The 19,482-nt window shown below is 40.3% G+C and overlaps 1 protein-coding gene across 3 annotated transcripts in view; it reads left to right on the top strand.

The window, feature by feature from the left end:
* The window catches only part of LOC137345649 (dynein axonemal heavy chain 11-like), a 622,812-nt gene that overhangs the window by 577,931 nt on the left and 25,399 nt on the right, over positions 1-19,482 (top strand). For all 3 annotated transcript variants that reach the window (XM_068008891.1, XM_068008899.1, XM_068008902.1), the window contains 2 exons: positions 5,195-5,314; positions 12,082-12,324. In XM_068008891.1, coding sequence (XP_067864992.1) covers positions 5,195-5,314; positions 12,082-12,324 — 363 coding nt within the window. The remainder of the gene's footprint in view (positions 1-5,194; positions 5,315-12,081; positions 12,325-19,482) is intronic.

Below are 19,482 nucleotides of genomic sequence, written 5' to 3'. Positions count from 1 at the left end.
CTGTCTCAGAGCTTGTATGGAAATTACTGATTCATCCTGCTAAATCTTTGGTGATTCATGAAAAAAAAGTACTGTACCTAATAGTCCATGTATTCGATTAACTCCACTTTTTCTAAAAAAAAACCCAAGATAAGGGTACGGGTCAACATTTTAGACATCACTAAGTTGACATATATTCTCTTGTTACACCTAATCCCCAGGTTACTAGCAGCTGATGAGTGATTTTTTAACAGCGTTGTAAAGAAATAGCACCTACCTTCACTTATCGTCAAAACATGACCTGACTGCTTTCAGGCAGATCCAAATCTGACCCCATTCCCTTTGCAGACAGAACCCAATCTTTCCCTCTGTTACCCTCAGAAATGCTCCAGCACCAACTCATAATGCCAGCCAGAACTTGTCTCGCCTAAAACTCATGACTTACTGTCGTTCAACATCTGGCATTCCAGATCATTGTCCAAATTTTTGGGATTCTGAGAAAGGGATGAAATTTGTGAAGCTTACGTGGGGTGGGGTATGTTTAGTCTTTGAATTGAGCTTCACACATTTTATAGCAAGTGTTGGTTGTAATTGTTCCCAAGTCTGAAAAAATCCTGCTGAGTGAAGTGCAAATTGTCAGTAAGTTGCTAGAGAGACAAGATGGTAAATTTGACAATTCCATGCTACAAGTAAGGACCTGCACTCAAAGGAAACATGAGTTGGAGAATTGCCACTGCAGCCACTTCCCTTTCAGTTTGTTTAAAACCTGCCAGCAGCCATTCACCTGCTCCATTTTTCACCATTCAGGTGTAAGCTGCTCCTAAATTGGAAAATCTGGGATGGGGTATCCAACCTATGATCCCTGAACCCTCTGAATCTTTCCCTTGAAGCCCATGTAGCTCAATCACATTTTTACTTACATTTCTTATTTGCTGGTTTAACCTGGATCAATTATGTGGGCTGAAGGTTTGCAAAGAGTTATTACATCATTGGTGGGTAAATCCTAAATCAGAACAGTAGGATTTGTTATTATCAACAATTTGAAATATATGCAAATAAATGCCCCTATAAGGCAGACAAAGCCAGAAGGCTAGATCCACCTGAGTTTTAGTGTGTGAGTTTGAATGGGGAAGCAAGAAAATTCAGTAGAAGATAACTATAGTGTTGCTAGAATGGAAGGAATAAAAGGAATAGAAATTCTATGGCACATATCAGGAATGGATATCAGGAAATTGTATACCCACTCAGAGTAGTGGTGAACAGTTGTTTTTCAGACTGGAGGAATGTATGTAGGGGTTAGTATTAGGACCACTGCCTTTCTTGATTTGTATTAATAACCGAGACTTGGGTGGGCAAGGCACAATTTCAAAATTTGAAGCTGACACAGAACTCTGAAGTATGCGAACTATGAGGAGGATAGTGATATCAAGAGGACATAGACAGACAGGTGGAATTGGCGGACATGTGGCAGAAGAAATTTAATGCAGAGAAGTGTGCTGTGATACATTTTGGTAGGAAGAACGAGGAAAGGCAATATAAAATAAGGGGGATAATTCTAAAGAGGGTGCAGGAGCAAAGGGACCTGGGGGTATATGTACACAAATTGTTGAAGGTGGCAGGGCAGGCTGAGAACATGGTTAATAAGTCGTACGGGATCCTGAGCTTGATAAATAGAGGCATAGAGTGCAAAAGCATTTTTCCAACACATTTTACTCTTTACAGCATTTATAAAACAATGGTTCAGTCTCAACTGGAATATTGCATCCAGTTCTGGGCACCACTCTTTTCGGAAGGATGTGAAGACATTAGAGAAGGTGCAGAAAAGATTTATGAAAATGGTTCCGGGGTTGAGGGACTTCAGTTACGAAGATAGATTGGAGAAGCCGAAGTTGTTCTCCTTGGAGAAGAAAAGGTTGAAAGGAGATTTGATAGAGGTGTTCAAAATCTTGGGGGGTCTGGACAGAGCAGATAGGGCGAAACTCTTCCCATTGTTGAAGGGCCACGATTCAAAGGACACCGATTTAAAGTGATTGGCAAAAAAAAAGGCGACATGAGGAAAAATCTTTTTACGCAGCGAGTGTATAGGATCTGGAATGCACAGCCTGAGAGTGTGGTGGAGGCAGTCAGTTGTGGCTTTTAAAAGGGAATTGGATAATTATCTGAAGAGAAAATATTTGCAGGCCTATGGGGAAAAGCCAGGGGAGTGGGACTAGCTGACTTACTCTTAGAGAGCTGGCACAGACTTGATGGGCAGAATGACTGCCTTATGTTGTGTAACCATTCTATGATTCACTTTATTACCTCACTGGCTGGGAGTAAGCAATTTCCTATGTGTAATCTTGGTGTGACATTTCTTGCACATACCAGAATATTTATCCCAAGTTACCAATCCCTTCCTTGACCATAGCCTCAATTGATTTTTGTTTTGTGAGTGCTTCGCATGACACTTTTTAAATCGTTCCTTTATCTAATTGCTATTTTATTGGCCTAAAGCCCAGAAACAAAATGCAATAAAAACAAAATTCCTTAGAAATGTGCAGCAGATCCATGACCTTTCTACATTTTCCAACATTTTTTACTCTTTGCAGCAATTTTAACAATTTTGTTTAATGACCATTAAACTCATGAGCTGTCTCTTTGTAATAATAGGTAGCATAAATGTACTGTTGACCTCCCTTTGTTGTTTTCCTCAGTTATACCTGAGTCTATACAAGTCTGTAGCTGGTCTATAGAAAATGAATTTAAGAGCTTAATTCCAGGAGATGGCTCATGGATACCAGACTTCCAGAGCTCTAATTTAAAAAAAAGACCAATATAAAGGCCCTTTTATTTTAGATATTCCCACAAATAAGTTTTCTTGCCCTTCATTCTCTAAGTCTAAGAAGGATCTTGACCCGAAATGTTAACCTGCCAATTTATTTCATTCCAACATTTACAGCTTTTTGTTTATCAAAAGTGCAGCAGACATGATGCTGGTTATAGAAACGAAATTCACTAAATTAGATGTCAGTTGTGGCTTTTAAAAGGGAATTGGATAATTATCTGAAGAGAAAATATTTGCAGGCCTGTGGGGAAAAGCCAGGGGAGTGGGACTAGCTGACTTACTCTTAGAGAGCTGGCACAGACTTGATGGGCAGAATGACTGCCTTATATTGTGTAACCATTCTATGATTCACTTTATTACCTCACTGGCTGGGAGTAAATAGTGTCATGATTAGTCCAATTTTGATTTTAAAGTATGATGAGTACTCTTAGATATTTTAGTTGAATTGCTGTGGGGTATTGAAGCTCTAACCAGTGGTATTACAACAAATTTCTTTTGATTGGTAAGAGTTGAAGAAAGCATTGTTGGAGAGTGACAAGTTGCCATTCAGTGAAGTATTTTTAAACAGATTACAACATTATTAGAATATCAACGAAACCTTAGATATGTTGATATGACAAAGAGGAAACTCATGGTTTTAATGACTTGAAAAGCTCTGGAAAGAGGTGAAAAAATGTTGGATGATGTGCAAAGATCATGGATCTGCTGTGCATTTCTAGTAATTTCTGTTTTTAGGTCACTTTGTAGTTTTATTGCTCTCAACAACTTCTCTGCACTAATGTTTGCTTCAACTATTAACTATTGAAAGAATTTCCCCATAACAGCACTGGTTACAGCTTCAAAGCCTCACAGCAATTCAGGCTGTTAATTAAGTGAAAGAAAACCTGAGGTCCAGCCATGAATCTGCAGGCAAGTAACTGAGCAGCCTAGCCCCTGACTTCCTGGTTGATGGCCAACGAAGTGCAGTTGGTGCTGCATGAGGTTGTTGTAAGGAAGGCTGCCCTCTGTGCCACTGCACAGCAATATCCCCATAAATCCTATTCACAGCAGACCTAGAAGAAGGTGGGATCAGACCTGAGGCTGCAGCTGACTGGTTGTATCACTGGCGATGCCAGTCCTAAATTGTGTTACTATGAGCAGGTTTCTTTACAGCAGATTCATAGCTCTACAACTGGGTTCTCTTGACCTGGACCCTATGCAGATGGTTTCCACAGTTCTTGCCAGGTGGACATGCAACCATTGCTGGTGGGATCTTGATGGATGAACCCAATCAGGCCTTGCCAGCTGATGATTGCCCTGACATGCCTGCTTTCAAGCAGCACTTTATACTGTGATGGGGGTGTTTCTGAAGAACTATCCAGTTTAACATATATTCAAGCCTTTAGACAACTCAATGCATCTGCTAGAGTTACAATCTACCTCGAGAATTCAACCCTCTGCAGCACTAATCGTCTGCCAAAGCGATTGAGGTATGTTCACCTCTGTTATGAATGTGTGGAAACTGGTAGGTGGGCACAGAGCACTTCTTGTGCAGCCTGATTACCTGGCTTCCCTCTGATGCTCTACCTTCACTCACAAGCTAATCAAATAGAAGGATCTCCATTGGGAAACTTATTGGTTTCAGTAACGATGCTGGGGGCAAAGAATGAGAACAATTGGCACGAAAGCTATGGGAACTTAAGTGCCAAATGAAAATAATCAAAAAAGATTAAGGAGGATGCCAGAAATGGTCAAAAATTGCTGAGTTAACCATCTAATAAACTTTTGTAAACTTATTATTGCATACAGCTCAGTGCCTAACAGCCTTAAGCACTCATTTATATGGGCATAATTTAGAAGCAGTGTAAAGGCAAGATAAACACATGGGACATGGTATTATATAACTCCAGCATCATTTGAATATTATAATAAAGCTCCTAGCACACAGCCTGCAGAAAAGGATCAGAGACCTGGCATATTCATGTGCCATAAATGTCTGTGAACTGATGCACGCAAGCTGAATATTGACCTCAGAGAAGTACCATATTTCAGGAACTTCAGATGCATTATGGGGATTTCCCCAAATTATGTGTGAACAGGGCTGTAAGTTGTCAGAATACCACATCACAAGCGTGGCGTACATGCAGAGTCGACCACAGGCGTTCACCTCTGATAATACAGGGCTCTAGTTCCTGAATCACAGGAACAGCCCAGGTGCGTCAGATCGTACTTAGCCTTTTAGTGTCATAGACATGAATCAGAAAACGCCTTCATGACAGTAGAGAGTGTTATTAGTTGTATATGTGAAAAGGCTATTTATTATTTTACAATGTGAATGCTTAATATTACAAATTAACCTTGTGTAAGTCAGCTACAGCTGGGAATAATTTAAGTGCTTTCCTTTTGCTTTAGGTGCCTTGGGAAGACCTGCGCTACCTCTTTGGAGAGATCATGTATGGAGGGCACATTACTGATGACTGGGACAGGAGGCTGTGCCGTACTTATTTAGAGGAATTCATGCATTCAAACATGGTAAGTATTATAATTCTTTAGACATCTTTGACACTGATTTTAACAAGGAAACTTTTTTTTTATGCCAGAACGAAGGATTATATATACTATGTAATTTTACAAATTCTTGAAACTACATTGAAGCCTGACTGGCGTTCGGACTCGCAAAACTGTCCACATAAAAGAAAACACTACAGAAAGAAACAGATAGAGGAAAGAATACACCATGGCAATGAAGTTACTTCACTTGCCATTTAACAAAGACAAGCTGCTGACAGATGAACACTCCGTATGTTCATTAGTAATTAAAGTCCTTTATCCAAGAAAGAAGTTATGCCATAGGAAACTTTTCTATCCATTTTCCTTTCTTACCCCTTTTGTTCCTTCTCAAGACAGTGCATCTCTTCAGACTGGGAGAGTGAATAGGTGGATGGCTCATCATCAGGTGATTACCAAAAATCCATAGACCAGTTCCATCCTCCTTTCCCGTTTTGAATGAGGGACATTGTGACTTGAGAGAGGACACATGATGATTGATGCCATACATAAATCAACCACAAAGAGTTGATGGGGAAAGCAGTGTAAATTACTTAACGTTTAATGTAAAAGTAAAAACAAGACAGAAACATCTGGAATCAAAGCAAAGTTGCCATTTACCATGTGGGTGCCCATGGAGCGGTTCTGTGTTGGCTGGATCCATTCGGGGCCCCTGACTTTATCAATGATGGGAAGAGCCATACAGAACAGTCGTGTAGAACCAGTGTAGATTAGGCTAAGAGCTCAACATGCCTGGAATGACCAACATTGCCAGTGGTGGCCAGTTATGGAATTGAACCTGCTTGGAGACCTGTACAATTGCATACCCTGCACAGTCCTACGTTGCCCCGAAACTTTACAGGAAAATTTAATTCATCATTGTCAGTAGTAGGAACTTCATAAAGAAAATATCACCTCACGTGTAACCTGTAGATTGAGGTATTACATAATAAAATAGTGGAAGAAGGGAGAAATAGTAAACAAAAGCACATAAGTACACATGATTCTCTCTTTATAACCTTTAATATTATTTGGCAATTCTGATGAAGTATAGTTTCCTCTATGGTGTGATTGCATAGTAACAATGAACAGAAGGTTGGACAGCAGGCCATAATTGAGGATAGACAGCTTGTTTGAAGGACTCGACCCACGTTCTTGTGTTCTTCAATTGAGCAATCGACTAATTACAACCTCTTGCTTGCCCATTATTGTTTCATTCTGTTAATTGCTTTCAACTGTAAAATGTCTCAACTGCAATCACTGTCTACAGTACTTGGATTTAACATAAGATGATTAATAAAAGGTTACTAGAAGCCCTAGACAACCTCTTTGCATTCCTGCTCTTGATTTTATACAGAAAGTAACTGAAGGAAATGTCTTAACATTATTTCAAGAACTTAATTCCTAAGCACATTTAGCATAGTATTACCAAAGGCAGTTATTGTTTATTGATAATGGCTACTCGGAAAATATTTCTGCATATGCAAATAAAACTGGAATTCTTCCAGTGATATGATTTACAATATATATTTTTAAACATTGTTAGTGATTTATGATAAATAACCTTGAGGCTCCATACCGGAATTTATAGGGCTCTTGGCACCATCTACTGAGAGATCAAGTGAAATGCATCACAGCTCATTAAAATTTTCTTCACTTCAGTTGTTAACATTTTAAAGGGACCCTAAATATCAGTCACTGCTATTTAATAGCAGTTCAAAATAATTAAAATCTCTGAAGTTTTGTGCCAGGACTTCATATTAAAATGGTGCTTAACTGCTGAAACACTTTACTGACATATTCAAGGGAAAGTATTTCAGCCTAAAAAAAGTATTAAACCTAGCTATAGTGTTTTCAGAACTTTGCTATTGGTCTTTTATTAATCAGCTAGTGTTAAGTCCAAACGCACTGCAGAGTAATTATTTTTACAATTGAAAGAAATAAAAAATAATAGATTATAATGCCTCCAATAGTTCCTTTGGAAAACAATATTAATTTTAAGCAAAATACACAGCATTATGGGCATTGCACCTAATTCATGTTACTGTACATGTGAATCTCTAATCCCTATGGGTACAAGTGCTATACCTACATGATGTCACTATTTATGCAGCAAGATAAATCAAACCCTACATGAGAACCTAAGAAAATCTGGAGCAAAAAAGACATTATTCATCCCATTAAGACTTCCCTGCTAAAAGTCCATGCATGATTATTCTGTTATTGGCTTTTCTCCCATTCTTTACTATCTGTTGACCCCCTACTTTAAGGAACACTAGCTTCCTTCACAGATCTCCCCTGGAGAGAAAAGAAAAATCAAGCTTTGTTAAGTATCTCCATAATTTTCGATCTCATTTCTCAACAGATATCAATCTATCTCCTTTTTAAAGATGGCAATTAACCCAACTCATCTACTTTCTCTGGAAAATTGCTCCATATATCCACTATGCTTCAGGGAGAATTTTTTTCCTAACCATTCACCTTGCTTAAGACTTGTAAATTTTGTACCTGCTGAATTTTTGCTCATTGTCCAAGTTGTCCAAATAACATGCTTACTTCAATTTAGTCTGTATCTCATTTATTGAAGATCTTCTATCATATCAGCCCTCGGTATTTTATGCAGTAAAATTAAATTTATTCGCATGAGCTGTTCTTCGTAATTTAGTCCCAAAAGACTTGGAATCATCCTGGTCACTCTTTTCTGAATCATTTTTTTAATATTCTATATTCTTTTTAAGGAAAGGTGATCAAAACTGCCCACCATACTTAAAAATTGGTCTCGCTATCGATACCTCCAGATGCACCCTGCTACCTGATCCTTACTTAATAACTGCCTCACACTGACCAGATGCTCTCAGAATACGCTCCGTGATTACTGTCAAACTTCTTTCCATTTTGGAAAATGCCATTGAAGGATTTAAAGTTGGACTGTCTTTTGGTTACTTTTGTTTAAAAATCAATTTATTGGACCACACCTTCCCTAAATTTAAGTCATGCTGCCTCTTAAAAGGGAATCACTTGAATGTGTCCCTTTGGGGTCAGGTTTGCCTGGGCTTACATTTAGACTGCCTAATCTCAAAATAAGACCCTTTCATGTTATATACATGTTTACTGTTGTATGTTCTCGTATGAATTAGCCTATATTTATCCACATTAAAATCCATCTGCCATATCTGAGCCCAGCTATATAATTGGTCAGGGCGCTCCAGAAATAATCAGTGTGCTTTCTACTTGTTACCTGTGCCCGTAACTTCATGTCATGAACAAATTTAATACAACAGACACATAGTTCCATACCATTCACAAACATTGAAAATAGTGATCCCAAAATGGATTGCTATGGAACTCCACTGAGGGCTTTTTGTATGCAAAGTATTTTCTATTTATCACAGCCCCTGCCTTCTGTTACAATGTAAGTTCTTAATCCATGTAAACTATTTGTTAACTATTCCTTGAGTCCTACATTTCATCACTGGAGTTGTGTTAAACATCCTTAGAAAATCCAACTACATATAAAGGAACACTCTAGTCTGTTAGCCTAGTTACTCCCTCAAGAGTTCCAATAGGTTTGTAAGGAATGATTCTTTTATATCCAAAACCAAGCTGACTCTCCCAAATGATAGCTTAAAAAAAGCCAACTGAGATGAAATCAAGGAAGATGAAGATGAAAAGAGTACATTTGTGCCACTCTTGTACTGCACCAAGGGATGTAGCAACAACTTTTTGTTACAGCCATATAAGTAGAGAGCTAAATTTTTAGAGCTTATCCACATGACATTGGGAAAGCAGAGCTCAAATTGATAATGCTGTTTAAATGTTAATTTGTAGCATTGCATAGAATGCCTTCAAGCAGTTTTCCACTGTGGCTTGTAAATAGTAGGATTTTGCCCGACGCTATCTTTGAATATTGGAGCTTTATTTACCCACCTCCGGTCCTCAAGTATTTTTTCAGTATTTCTAGAGCTCTGAAAAATATGAACTAAAAAAGCATTGATCATTTCCTCATTCAATTAATGATTTTGGGACATAGTCCTATTTTTTCCAGGAACTTTATTATTATTTAATTCTTACAGTTTCTGTATGCCACATTCTTGGATATAAAGTAACTTGAAATATTCATGAAAGCATGATTCAAAACAGAAACAAACTTTTTTTCTGCATCCCCTCACTGCACTGATCATCCTGATATCATTATATTCCTGACTATTTTCCTTCATTTACCATGGAATTATCCAGCATCTGTAGAGGAAGGAAAAGGGGGTTGAAAATCCATGGCCCTTCCTACTGTAGCTCCAGCAGAAATTTGGCAAAGGGCTACATCTTAGGCTGACAGCCAGATACTCTGGGTCCTGGCCAGGCTCTGAAGTTCCTTAAGCCAAGTGTGGAGGTTGGAACTGTGGAAAACCTTCTGCCTGCTCCAAACAAGATCATTGACACAGGAAGGGACAAGAATGGGGCCTCCCTACAACAGGTGTTTCTGCATTCCTGTCTTCTCAGAGGAGCAGCAGCACAAGTTGCTGTGTAGCAGCAACCAAAAGGAACCAAAGCTGAACGTCTCTCAGGCTTGCAGATAATGCTGCATTTTCCTTCCCTGTTTTCTGATGCTATGTCCTGCAATGAAGCCAACCTGTGCCATGTAAGCCCCCAAATGATCCAAAACACTAAGAAACAGTACAGCCATAGCAGATTTCAAACACACTGCTTTTGTCCAGTGCCAGGGCAGAGGAAGGGCCCAAGAAAATCAGCCCTATCATTTTTAAGAGTCCTTTTTCTTTTGCTGTTGATGCTGGATTACCCTGCCTACACTTAGAATTCTCTTGCTTTCTGTCATATTTGAGACAGTGGAAGGAATACATATTAAAAACAGCAACAGCAAATCCCTGTATTAAGCCTGCTGAGAAGAAATCAGGAAAAAGAGAAAGGAATACATTTGTGGCACTTTGGTACTACATTAAGGGGTGTAACATCAACTGTACAGTGCAGCTATACCCATAGGAGCTACATTTTTACAGCTTGTCCAAATCGGCCTGAAGTTGGGAAGGGCAGGACTTCAACTGTTGTAATTTTTAATGAAGGAGAGAAGTTGATGCAGCGATCAGTTCCTCTCAGTCACTGAAATATGAATAGCTCGCTGATCTCGGTGTGGGCAGCGGTAAGAACACTACAGTTGCTTTCAGCACCCCTGGGTTAGCAAGGAGAACGTTTTCCAAGGATCCTGCTCTTAATCACGAACCATTAACCCCACTGAATATGTGTGTATATATATATGTAGAAATTAGGTAAGGACAGAATTGAGTTCAGCTATGATGCCCCCTGCAGTAATATATCCTGCCAACACTCACTGTCTACCTTCATAGGTGTGAAGATTTGTTATCTGGATGAGGTACCAGAATGTGCTTTCTGGCAGTGAACACTTTCATGAGAGGAAGACAGGAAAGGAGAACCTGAAGATGGGCTAAAGTGCTAGTACACTGATTCCCCAATAGGACACTCCCAACCCAGAGCAGTACTTGCATGGAATTAGATAGAAAATCAGACCAGTGCTCCCTGTGAGTGTTGGAGTAATCGACCATGCAATAAACCCTGTTTTCTTCATTTTAGACATTGGTTCTAACAAGGTTTTGCACTTTGTTACTTCACCAATGACCATTCTTGATGGTCTGAGACCACCACTTCCAGCTGGCATCACTGACAACCACCACAATGTGCAGTTGCCAGTTTTAGATATTATTTTACAATGCACTTGCACTGATCAGGGCCAAAAAAAACACTGCACCAGATCCAGAAATGCTGGATAAAGCAGTGTGACTGGTGCAATGCAAAATCAGAATCTTCACATAAGCTATGCATTTAACCGGTTACGTTATGCTCTGCTATATAGAGTTCAAACTGGGGGATCCAGACAGGTTCAAGATGCTATATACGATAACCAAGAGTCCCTTATTTTATCTGACATGTCCCTGATTGGCTGGTTAAGAAATATGAAACAGATATGGGTTTATGGGTGTTAAACCTGTCCCATCACTGATGTTATACAGTTGATTAGATTAGATTAGATTAGAGATACAGCACTGAAACAGGCCCTTCGGCCCACCGAGTCTGTGCCGAACATCAACCACCCATTTATACTAATCCTATATTCCTACCAAACATCCCCACCTGTCCCTATATTTCCCTACCACCTACCTATACTAGTGACAATTTATAATGGCCAATTTACCTATCAACCTGCAAGTCTTTTGGCTTGTGGGAGGAAACCGGAGCACCCGGAGAAAACCCACGCAGACACAGGGAGAACTTGCAAACTCCACACAGGCAGTACCCGGAATTGAACCCGGGTCCCTGGAGCTGTGAGGCTGCGGTGCTAACCACTGCGCCACTGTATAGATTTCATATGTTTGGTTTACAGCATAAAAGTACCTTAGGCATTCCTTTGTATCTTGCTGCATCATCTAGAGATGTATTATGGTCCTGTAATTTTATTAAATTACATTGTGATAATTTCAGTTAAACATTTTGCTTTATAATATTTCTAACCAACACATTTTTTATACCGTCTTATTGCTTAAAATATGTTCTGTTTATTAAAGTCCATTTTAATTGTGTATTACCCACCAAGATAGATTAGCTCATTAATATTTACCCATTTCAAACACTGTGATATCCATTATTTTAATAAAATCTTGAAATTATTCTTGCTTATTATTTATCAAAGTATACTTTCTGAATGCAAATCTTTTGTTGTAATTTAGCTTGAAGGAGAGCTTACACTGACACCAGGTTTTATTGCTCCTCCCAACTTGGATTATATTGGCTACCATAAGTACATTGATGAAATGCTTCCTCCAGAAAGCCCAGTGCTGTATGGCCTGCACTCCAATGCTGAAATAGAGTTCCTCACAGTAATGTCAGATAATCTCTTTCGAACATTATTGGAGATGCAACCGAGAGATTTATCTATTGGAGAGGGATGTGCACAGACTACAGAGGAAAAGGTCAGATTTACTCCACAGTTGTGTATAAGAATAACTAATCTTTCTTAATATGTTACAAAGTTAATGTACAAAGGTTACAGCATCCCAGAGTTGTTTTAACTTATCTTTTTCCTAATGTATATATACAATGAACAGAGTGTGAAAATGCCGAAGTAGGCTCTCAGAATCCTTAGCTTTGATGAAGTTCTGGATGACAGTCTGCGTAAACACATATGCTCTGCACCCTGGAGCTCCAGCTCTGCAGTTGATCAGAATTCAGGGCAGCAGGAATACACAAATTGCATAATTTTGAAGTTGAACTAAGGTGTGAACAAGGTTTGAATACCCTTTCAAATTAAAAACAGAAAATGTTGGAGATGCACAGCAGATCAATCAACATCTTAAAGAGAGAGAATAACTTTTCAGTTATGAATCATTATCATAACAATGACAATTTGCATTTATATAGTGCCGCTAATGTAATAAAACAACCCAAGGCATTTCACAGGAACATCATCAAATAAAATCTGACAGGAAGCCCATAAGGAGATATTAGGACAGATGACTAAAAGCTGGTCAAAGAGTTAGGATGTAAGGAGTGTCTTATAGGAGGGGAGAGAGGCAGGGAGGTTTAGGGAGGGAATTCCTGAGCTTAGGGACTAGGCAGGTGAAGGCATGGCCGCCAATGGTGCTGCATTAAAATGGAAATGCACAAGAGGCCAGCATAAGAGGAGCGCAGATATCTTGGGAGGGTTGTCGGGCTCGAGGAGGTTAAAGAAGTAGGGAGGGGCAAGGCCATGGAGGGATTTGAAAACAAGAATGAGAATTTTAAAATTGAGATGTTGTCAGACTGAGAGCTAATGTAGGTCAGTGAGCACAGGGCTGATGTATGGACGGGACTTGGTGTCAGTTAGGATATGGGCAGCAGAGTTTTGGATAAGCTCAAATTTATGGAGGGTGGAAGATTGGAGGCAGACCAGAAGAACATTGGAATAGTTAATTCTAGAGGTAACAAATGTATGAATGAGAGTTTTAGCAGCAGATAAGCTGAGGCAGCGGGAGAGTCAGGTAATATTACAGAGGTAACACGAAGTAGGCAGTCTTGGTGATGGAAAGAAAGACTTGCATTTATATAGCACCTTTCATAATCACTGGACATCTCAAAGTGCTTTACAGCCATTGAAGTACTTTTGAAGTGTAGTCACTTTTGTAATGTAGGAAACACAGCAAACAGCAATGTGATAATGACCAGATAATCTGTTTTTTGTGATGTTGATTGAACGATAAATATTGGCCAAGACATTGGTGATAAATCCCTGCTCTTCTTCAAAATAGTGCTGTATTTAGGTTCTTTTCCTGGCATTGACCTCCTCCAACATCTCTTGCTGCTGCCTTCTGAGCATGTGTCTGGAAGGTGTTTGGCACCCCGCCCGCTCCCCCCCAGCCCATTGAGGATACATCCCAAAAACCATGGCGCATGCTGTCTCCCACAGTCAGCCATTGTTGATCTCAGCACCACCACCAGCCACAAGACACCTCCCCTGTAAGAAGTGCAGGCTAGGTTTAAGTAGTGCTGGGCACTCATGATACTGGGACCCCCCCCCCCCCCCCCCCTCCCCTGTGGGGAGTGTTGGCTGCATGCAGAAATCGTGGAATAAGCAGGCAGCATGAAGTTGGCATCCTGTAAGCAGTGCAATGAACAGGCAAGGGTTAATCACACATTGCAATCCCTGCATCCATTTTTGGGGATTATCCAATTTAATACCCTTAGTCTTTCCTTTCATTCTTTTTGTAGTGACCTTAAATTTATGCTCAGCGAGAATCTGATTTGCCTAAATAGTGCAAATGGATTTTCCCTAAATATCCATCATAACTTTGAGGGGTTCAAATGGGTAAATAGCCAACAGTGCAGTGAACTGACTGCCCCTAATTTTCTGAATACTTATGCATAGCCGTCAATGTAGCCTTGCCTTTGTGCCGGGGGCAAGCCTCACAAAGTATACAGAAAACCTGACTAGCAGATCCAAATTAAAGGGATACGTACACTTATAGGTAAATGCTTGCATAGGGGGACAAATATTTGTTCCAGCCTTTGTCAAATGTGGAAAGAAGTGGCAAGTATAAGTGAAGTGAAGGCAACACAAGGCACAAAACAGATTCTGTGGGTGAGTAATGCACTGGTACAGCACCAGACCCCTTGTTTGTTAGATGAATAAGTGGGCATGCAGCTGTAATGTGATGGGTGTGTGGAGTGTTGGCCATCTTGGCATTTCAGGGCCCCTTCCCCAACGGATAGCAGGTGGAAACCAGAGTAGGTTGTTTCCACCATGCTGAAAGCAGATGCCTTTTGTAGTCAAGTAGGAATCTGAAACTTGGGATGAAAGCTACTGGAAGGTTTTTTCTGGAAGTTATGTCTCGTAGTCAGGATCACCATTCTTCCCCTTGCTACACCATTTATGTTCATTTTGTAGGACAAAGATGTGCTGGCCGCAGCAAGCTGTGATAATCTTTGATGTAAATGATATGTTTGACCAAGGCCACGATAGAAGCATATGCCACATCATTTCCTCAAGTCATCTTGTTGGGTTATGCAGTGGGACATCGTTAGTCAGAGTTTCAGTACACATTATTGGTCTCCCAACAGTAATTCCTACAGTCTTTACGGTTCTTTAAGTAATGCTGGCAACATTGACTTATAAAATAAAGGAACCATGGGAGCTGCCAGGGAAACAGACATTCATATGTATAACTCTATTCCTGTGGCTGCAGATTAGCTACACATTGTGAAGTGATAGCCCGGTCATTCATGAACAGAGCAGCATTGAAGCATATAACCACTTAAGTAGTCAATTTTCCCCTGCAATCTGCGGATTTCTGCTGCACAATAGAAGTGAAAGCTCTTTCCTGCTGTGGCTGCTCTCTGCTGATAAATTCTCTGGCTCTGGCAAACAATGCATCAGAGTCCTGTCTGCTGCAAGCATGCACTGAATGTTCGAAGATGTGTCAGAGATTTCCAATGGTTTCTTTGAAGGAGACGTTACGTATATGTAAACTTAATAGCCAATGACAGAGCCACCCTAGTCCTGCAGTGGTTCCCGAGTCTGGCTGAAGGAGTGTACTTTGGGCTGCTGGGCATGGGGAATTGGTCCTAATTGGTCCATTTGCACTTCAGACTCTTATCAAGTATGCCTCCTCTGATTTCCTCCAGAACCTGCAAATAAAGAGGTTTGCAAATTGGGATACTCCATAGTTCCTCCAAATCAGCATAGTAATACTTTTTGCTGGACTAACAGACATAGTACAGCTCCATGATGGATTGGGAAACGTTACTTAAAGGGATGACGGTGGATAGGCAATGGCAAACATTTAAAGAGCGCATGGATGAACTGCAACAATTGTTTATCACTGTCTGGCACAAAAGTAACACGGGAAAGGTAGCCAAAACATGGCTTACAAGGGAAATTAGAGATAGCATTAGATCCAAGAAAGAGGCATATAAATTTGCCAGGAAAAACAATAGACCTCAAGATTGGGAGCAGTTTAGAATTCAGCAAAGGAGGACCAAGGGATTGATTAAGAAGGGGAAAATAGAGTACGAGAGCAAGTTTGCGGGGAACATAAAAACTGACTGTAAAAGCTTCTATAGGTATGTGAAGAGGAAAAGATTGGTGAAGACAAATGTAGGTCCCTTACAGTCAGAAACAGGGAAATTTATTATGGGGAATAAAGAAATGGCTGACCAACTAAATGCATACTTTGGTTCTGTCTTCACAAAGGAGGACACAAATATCATACCAGAAATGTTGGGGAACACAGGACTTAGTGAGAGAGAGGAACTGAAAGAAATCAGTATTAGTAGAGAAATGGTGTTGGGGAAATTGATGGGATTGAAGGCCGATAAATCCCCAGGGCCTGATGGTATGCATCCCAGAGTATTTAAGGAAGTGGCCCTAGTATTAGTGGATGCATTGGTGGTCATCTTCCAAGATTCTATAGACTCTGGAACAGTTCCTACAGATTGGAGGGTAGCTAATGTAACCCCACTATTTAAAAGGGAGGTACAGAGAAAGCAGGGAATTATAGACCAGTCAGCCTGTCGTCAGTAATGGGGAAAATTTTAGAGTCCATTATCAAAGATTTTATAGCAGAGCACTTGGCGAACAGTAGTAGAATAGGGCAGAGTCAGCATGGATTTACGAAAGGGAAATCATGCTTGACAAATCTACTAGAATTCTTCGAGGGTGTAACTAGTAGAGTTGACGAGGGGCAGCCAGTGGATGTGGTTTATTTGGACTTTCAGAAGGCTTTCGACAAAGTCCCACATAAGAGATTAGCGTGTAAAATTAAAGCACATGGGATTGGGGGTAGTGTCTTGCGATGGATGGAAAATTGGTTGGCAGACAGGAAACCAAGAGTAGAGATAAATGGATCTTTTTCCAAATGGCAGGCAGTGACTAGTGGGATACCGCAGGGATCGGTGCTAGGACCCCAGCTATTCACAATATATATTAATGATTTAGATGAGGGAACTAAATGTAATATCTCCAGATTTGCAGATGACACAAAACTGGGTGGGAGGGTGAGTTGTGAGGAGGATGCAGAGAGGCTTCAGGGCGATTTGGACAAGTTGAGTGAATTGGCTAATGCATGACAGATGTAGTATAATGTGGATAAATGTGAGGTTATCCACTTTGGTAGCAAAAACAGGAAGGCAGATTATTATCTAAACGGCTATAAACTGAGAGAGGGGAATATGCAGCGAGACCTGGGTGTTCTCGTACACCAGTCGCTGAAGGTAAGCATGCAGGTGCAACAGTCGATAAAAAAGGCAAATGGTATGTTGGCCTTCATAGCGAGGGGATTCGAGTACAGGAGCAGGAATGTCTTGCTACAATTATACAGGGCCTTGGTGAGGCCACACCTGGAATATTGTGTGCAGTTTTGGTCTCCTTATCTGAGGAAGGATGTTCTTGCTATAGAGGGAGTGCAGCGAAGGTTTACCAGACTGATTCCTGGGATGGTGGGACTGACTGGATTATATTCGCTGGAGTTCAGAAGAGTGAGGGGGGATCTCATAGAAACCTATAAAATTCTGACAGGACTTGACAGGGTAGATGCAGGAAGGATGTTCCCAATGGTGGGGGAGTCCAGAACCAGGGGTCATAGTCTAAGGATACGGGGTAAACCTTTCAGGACTGAGATGAGGAGAAATTTCTTCACCCAGTGAGTGGTGAGCCTGTGGAATTTGCTACCACAGAAAGCAGTTGAGGCCAAAACATTGTATGTTTTCAAGAAGGAGTTAGATATAGCTCTTGGGTCTAAAGGAATCAAAGGGTATGGGGCGAAAGCGGGAACAGGTTACTGAGTTGGATGATCAGCCATGATCATAATGAATGGCGGAGCAGGCCTGACGGGCCGAATGGCCTACTCCTGCTCCTATTTTCTATGTTAAGAAACTGTCAGCAAGGCTCTAAATGATTTCACTACCTTTTATACAAGTGGGGTTTTAATGAACATAATGCACATAGGTGCTGTGCACATTGTGCACTCAGTAGGCCACAGCATTTCTTGCATTAAGGAATTGAAGAATTTTACAGCACATAAGGCAGGTGGCCCAGAATTGGATTCTTCAGTCAGGAGAGCTGTCTGTGGTGGTGCAAGAGGCAGCGGCAGCTTGCCACAATTATGTACATGAGGACCAATTTATTATGATCCTTGGGCTTCCACCTTTAGGCATAGGGGTTGCTCCTGTGACTGTTTGCCACTTCAAAACTGGCCTAAATTAATTTCTAGGCCTTAGAATTTAAATGCTTGGAAGTAGTATTCTAATTAGTTTGTCAGATCACATTAGAAATATTAGAGCTGCTTCCACACTCAGGCGTCATGGTAATAAACAGTGCTCACCAAGAGCACTGGTCAGAAAATCATGAACACGCAGTAACTTTAGATTTAAGTTGATAGAAAATCAGGCACAGTAGGTCCACAGTTTCCTGACCTGTGCTCCACACCAGGAGTACCTCAACACGGAACCCACCCTGTTGTATTCAGTCCTGGATATTTCACCATAGGAAAGGACCTACAGTTCTTGAAAAAATTCCAGCAACAATTCCTCAGGATGATACCTAGGATGAAGGGACTGAGTTATGGTGTTAGGCTGATACTTTAGGTTATATTCCCTGGAGATGAGAATGTTAAAGGATAATTTGATTGAGATAGTGAACACCTGTTCCCTGTAATAGAAGAATCCAGAACAAGGGGACATAATTCAACCAAATCCAGGAAAAGCTTTATTGCTCAAGGGGCTGTGTGATGTGGAACATACTGCCTTAGACAGCCATAGATGTAAATCAATTGAGGTGTTTAAAAAAAGATGTATGCCCAAGAAATTGGGGTTAAAAGGAGTTGACATGGCTAACAAAAATTACAGAGGAATCAATAGGCAGAATGGCTTACTCCTAATCTTAAGTAAACCCTTTTTTTGAGTTAAGAATAAAAGTATTAACTGTATGCTAGAGTCCCAAAACAAATTAGAAGGAATGCAGTTCAAAAACCATGATTATTATTCTCTCTAACTTAATTCATGTAACTCCCATCTGATCTTCAAAGTGTACTTCACATTTTTATGTTCAACTTCATCTGCTTTCATTCTGCTCACTTCCTTAATCTACGCCTTTCTACAATATTCTCTTTGACACTTCAGAAAGAAATCGCAGAGTAAGTTACAGGGTGGTTGCTAGAGACAGAGAATTGTCAGGAGAGGACAAAAATACGGTCTAAGAGAAAAGTCGTTTGGAGGCTTTTAAAAATAGCAAAGCAAAAATGATGGTCCAGAGGGCAAGGGCAGGTGGCTAAAGGAGCAGCAACTGATGGTAATACCTCAAGTAAATGAGTGGCTGTAGCAATTATTCACTTCCATTATCTGAAACGCACCATTGCTCAGGTCATAATTGCATTGGTCACACAAGATTTACTTTTAGATAGAAATATAAATGAATTGGTGAAAGGCTGGCCAAATCTTAGTTGTCAAGAATCAACTGTCATGTTGGGTCATATGACCAATTTAATTTGCCACATTTAACATTGAATTATTTCATGGAGTGCTGATATTCCATCAGTCACACATTTATAGTTCTGTACTTTAATCTGATTTAATGATGAGCAAATTAAAGTAGACAAACA

This window comes from Heterodontus francisci, chromosome 2 (genome assembly GCF_036365525.1).
Source record: "Heterodontus francisci isolate sHetFra1 chromosome 2, sHetFra1.hap1, whole genome shotgun sequence".
NCBI classification, from domain to species: Eukaryota; Metazoa; Chordata; class Chondrichthyes; order Heterodontiformes; family Heterodontidae; genus Heterodontus; species Heterodontus francisci.
This window is presented reverse-complemented; position numbering and strand designations above follow the sequence as displayed.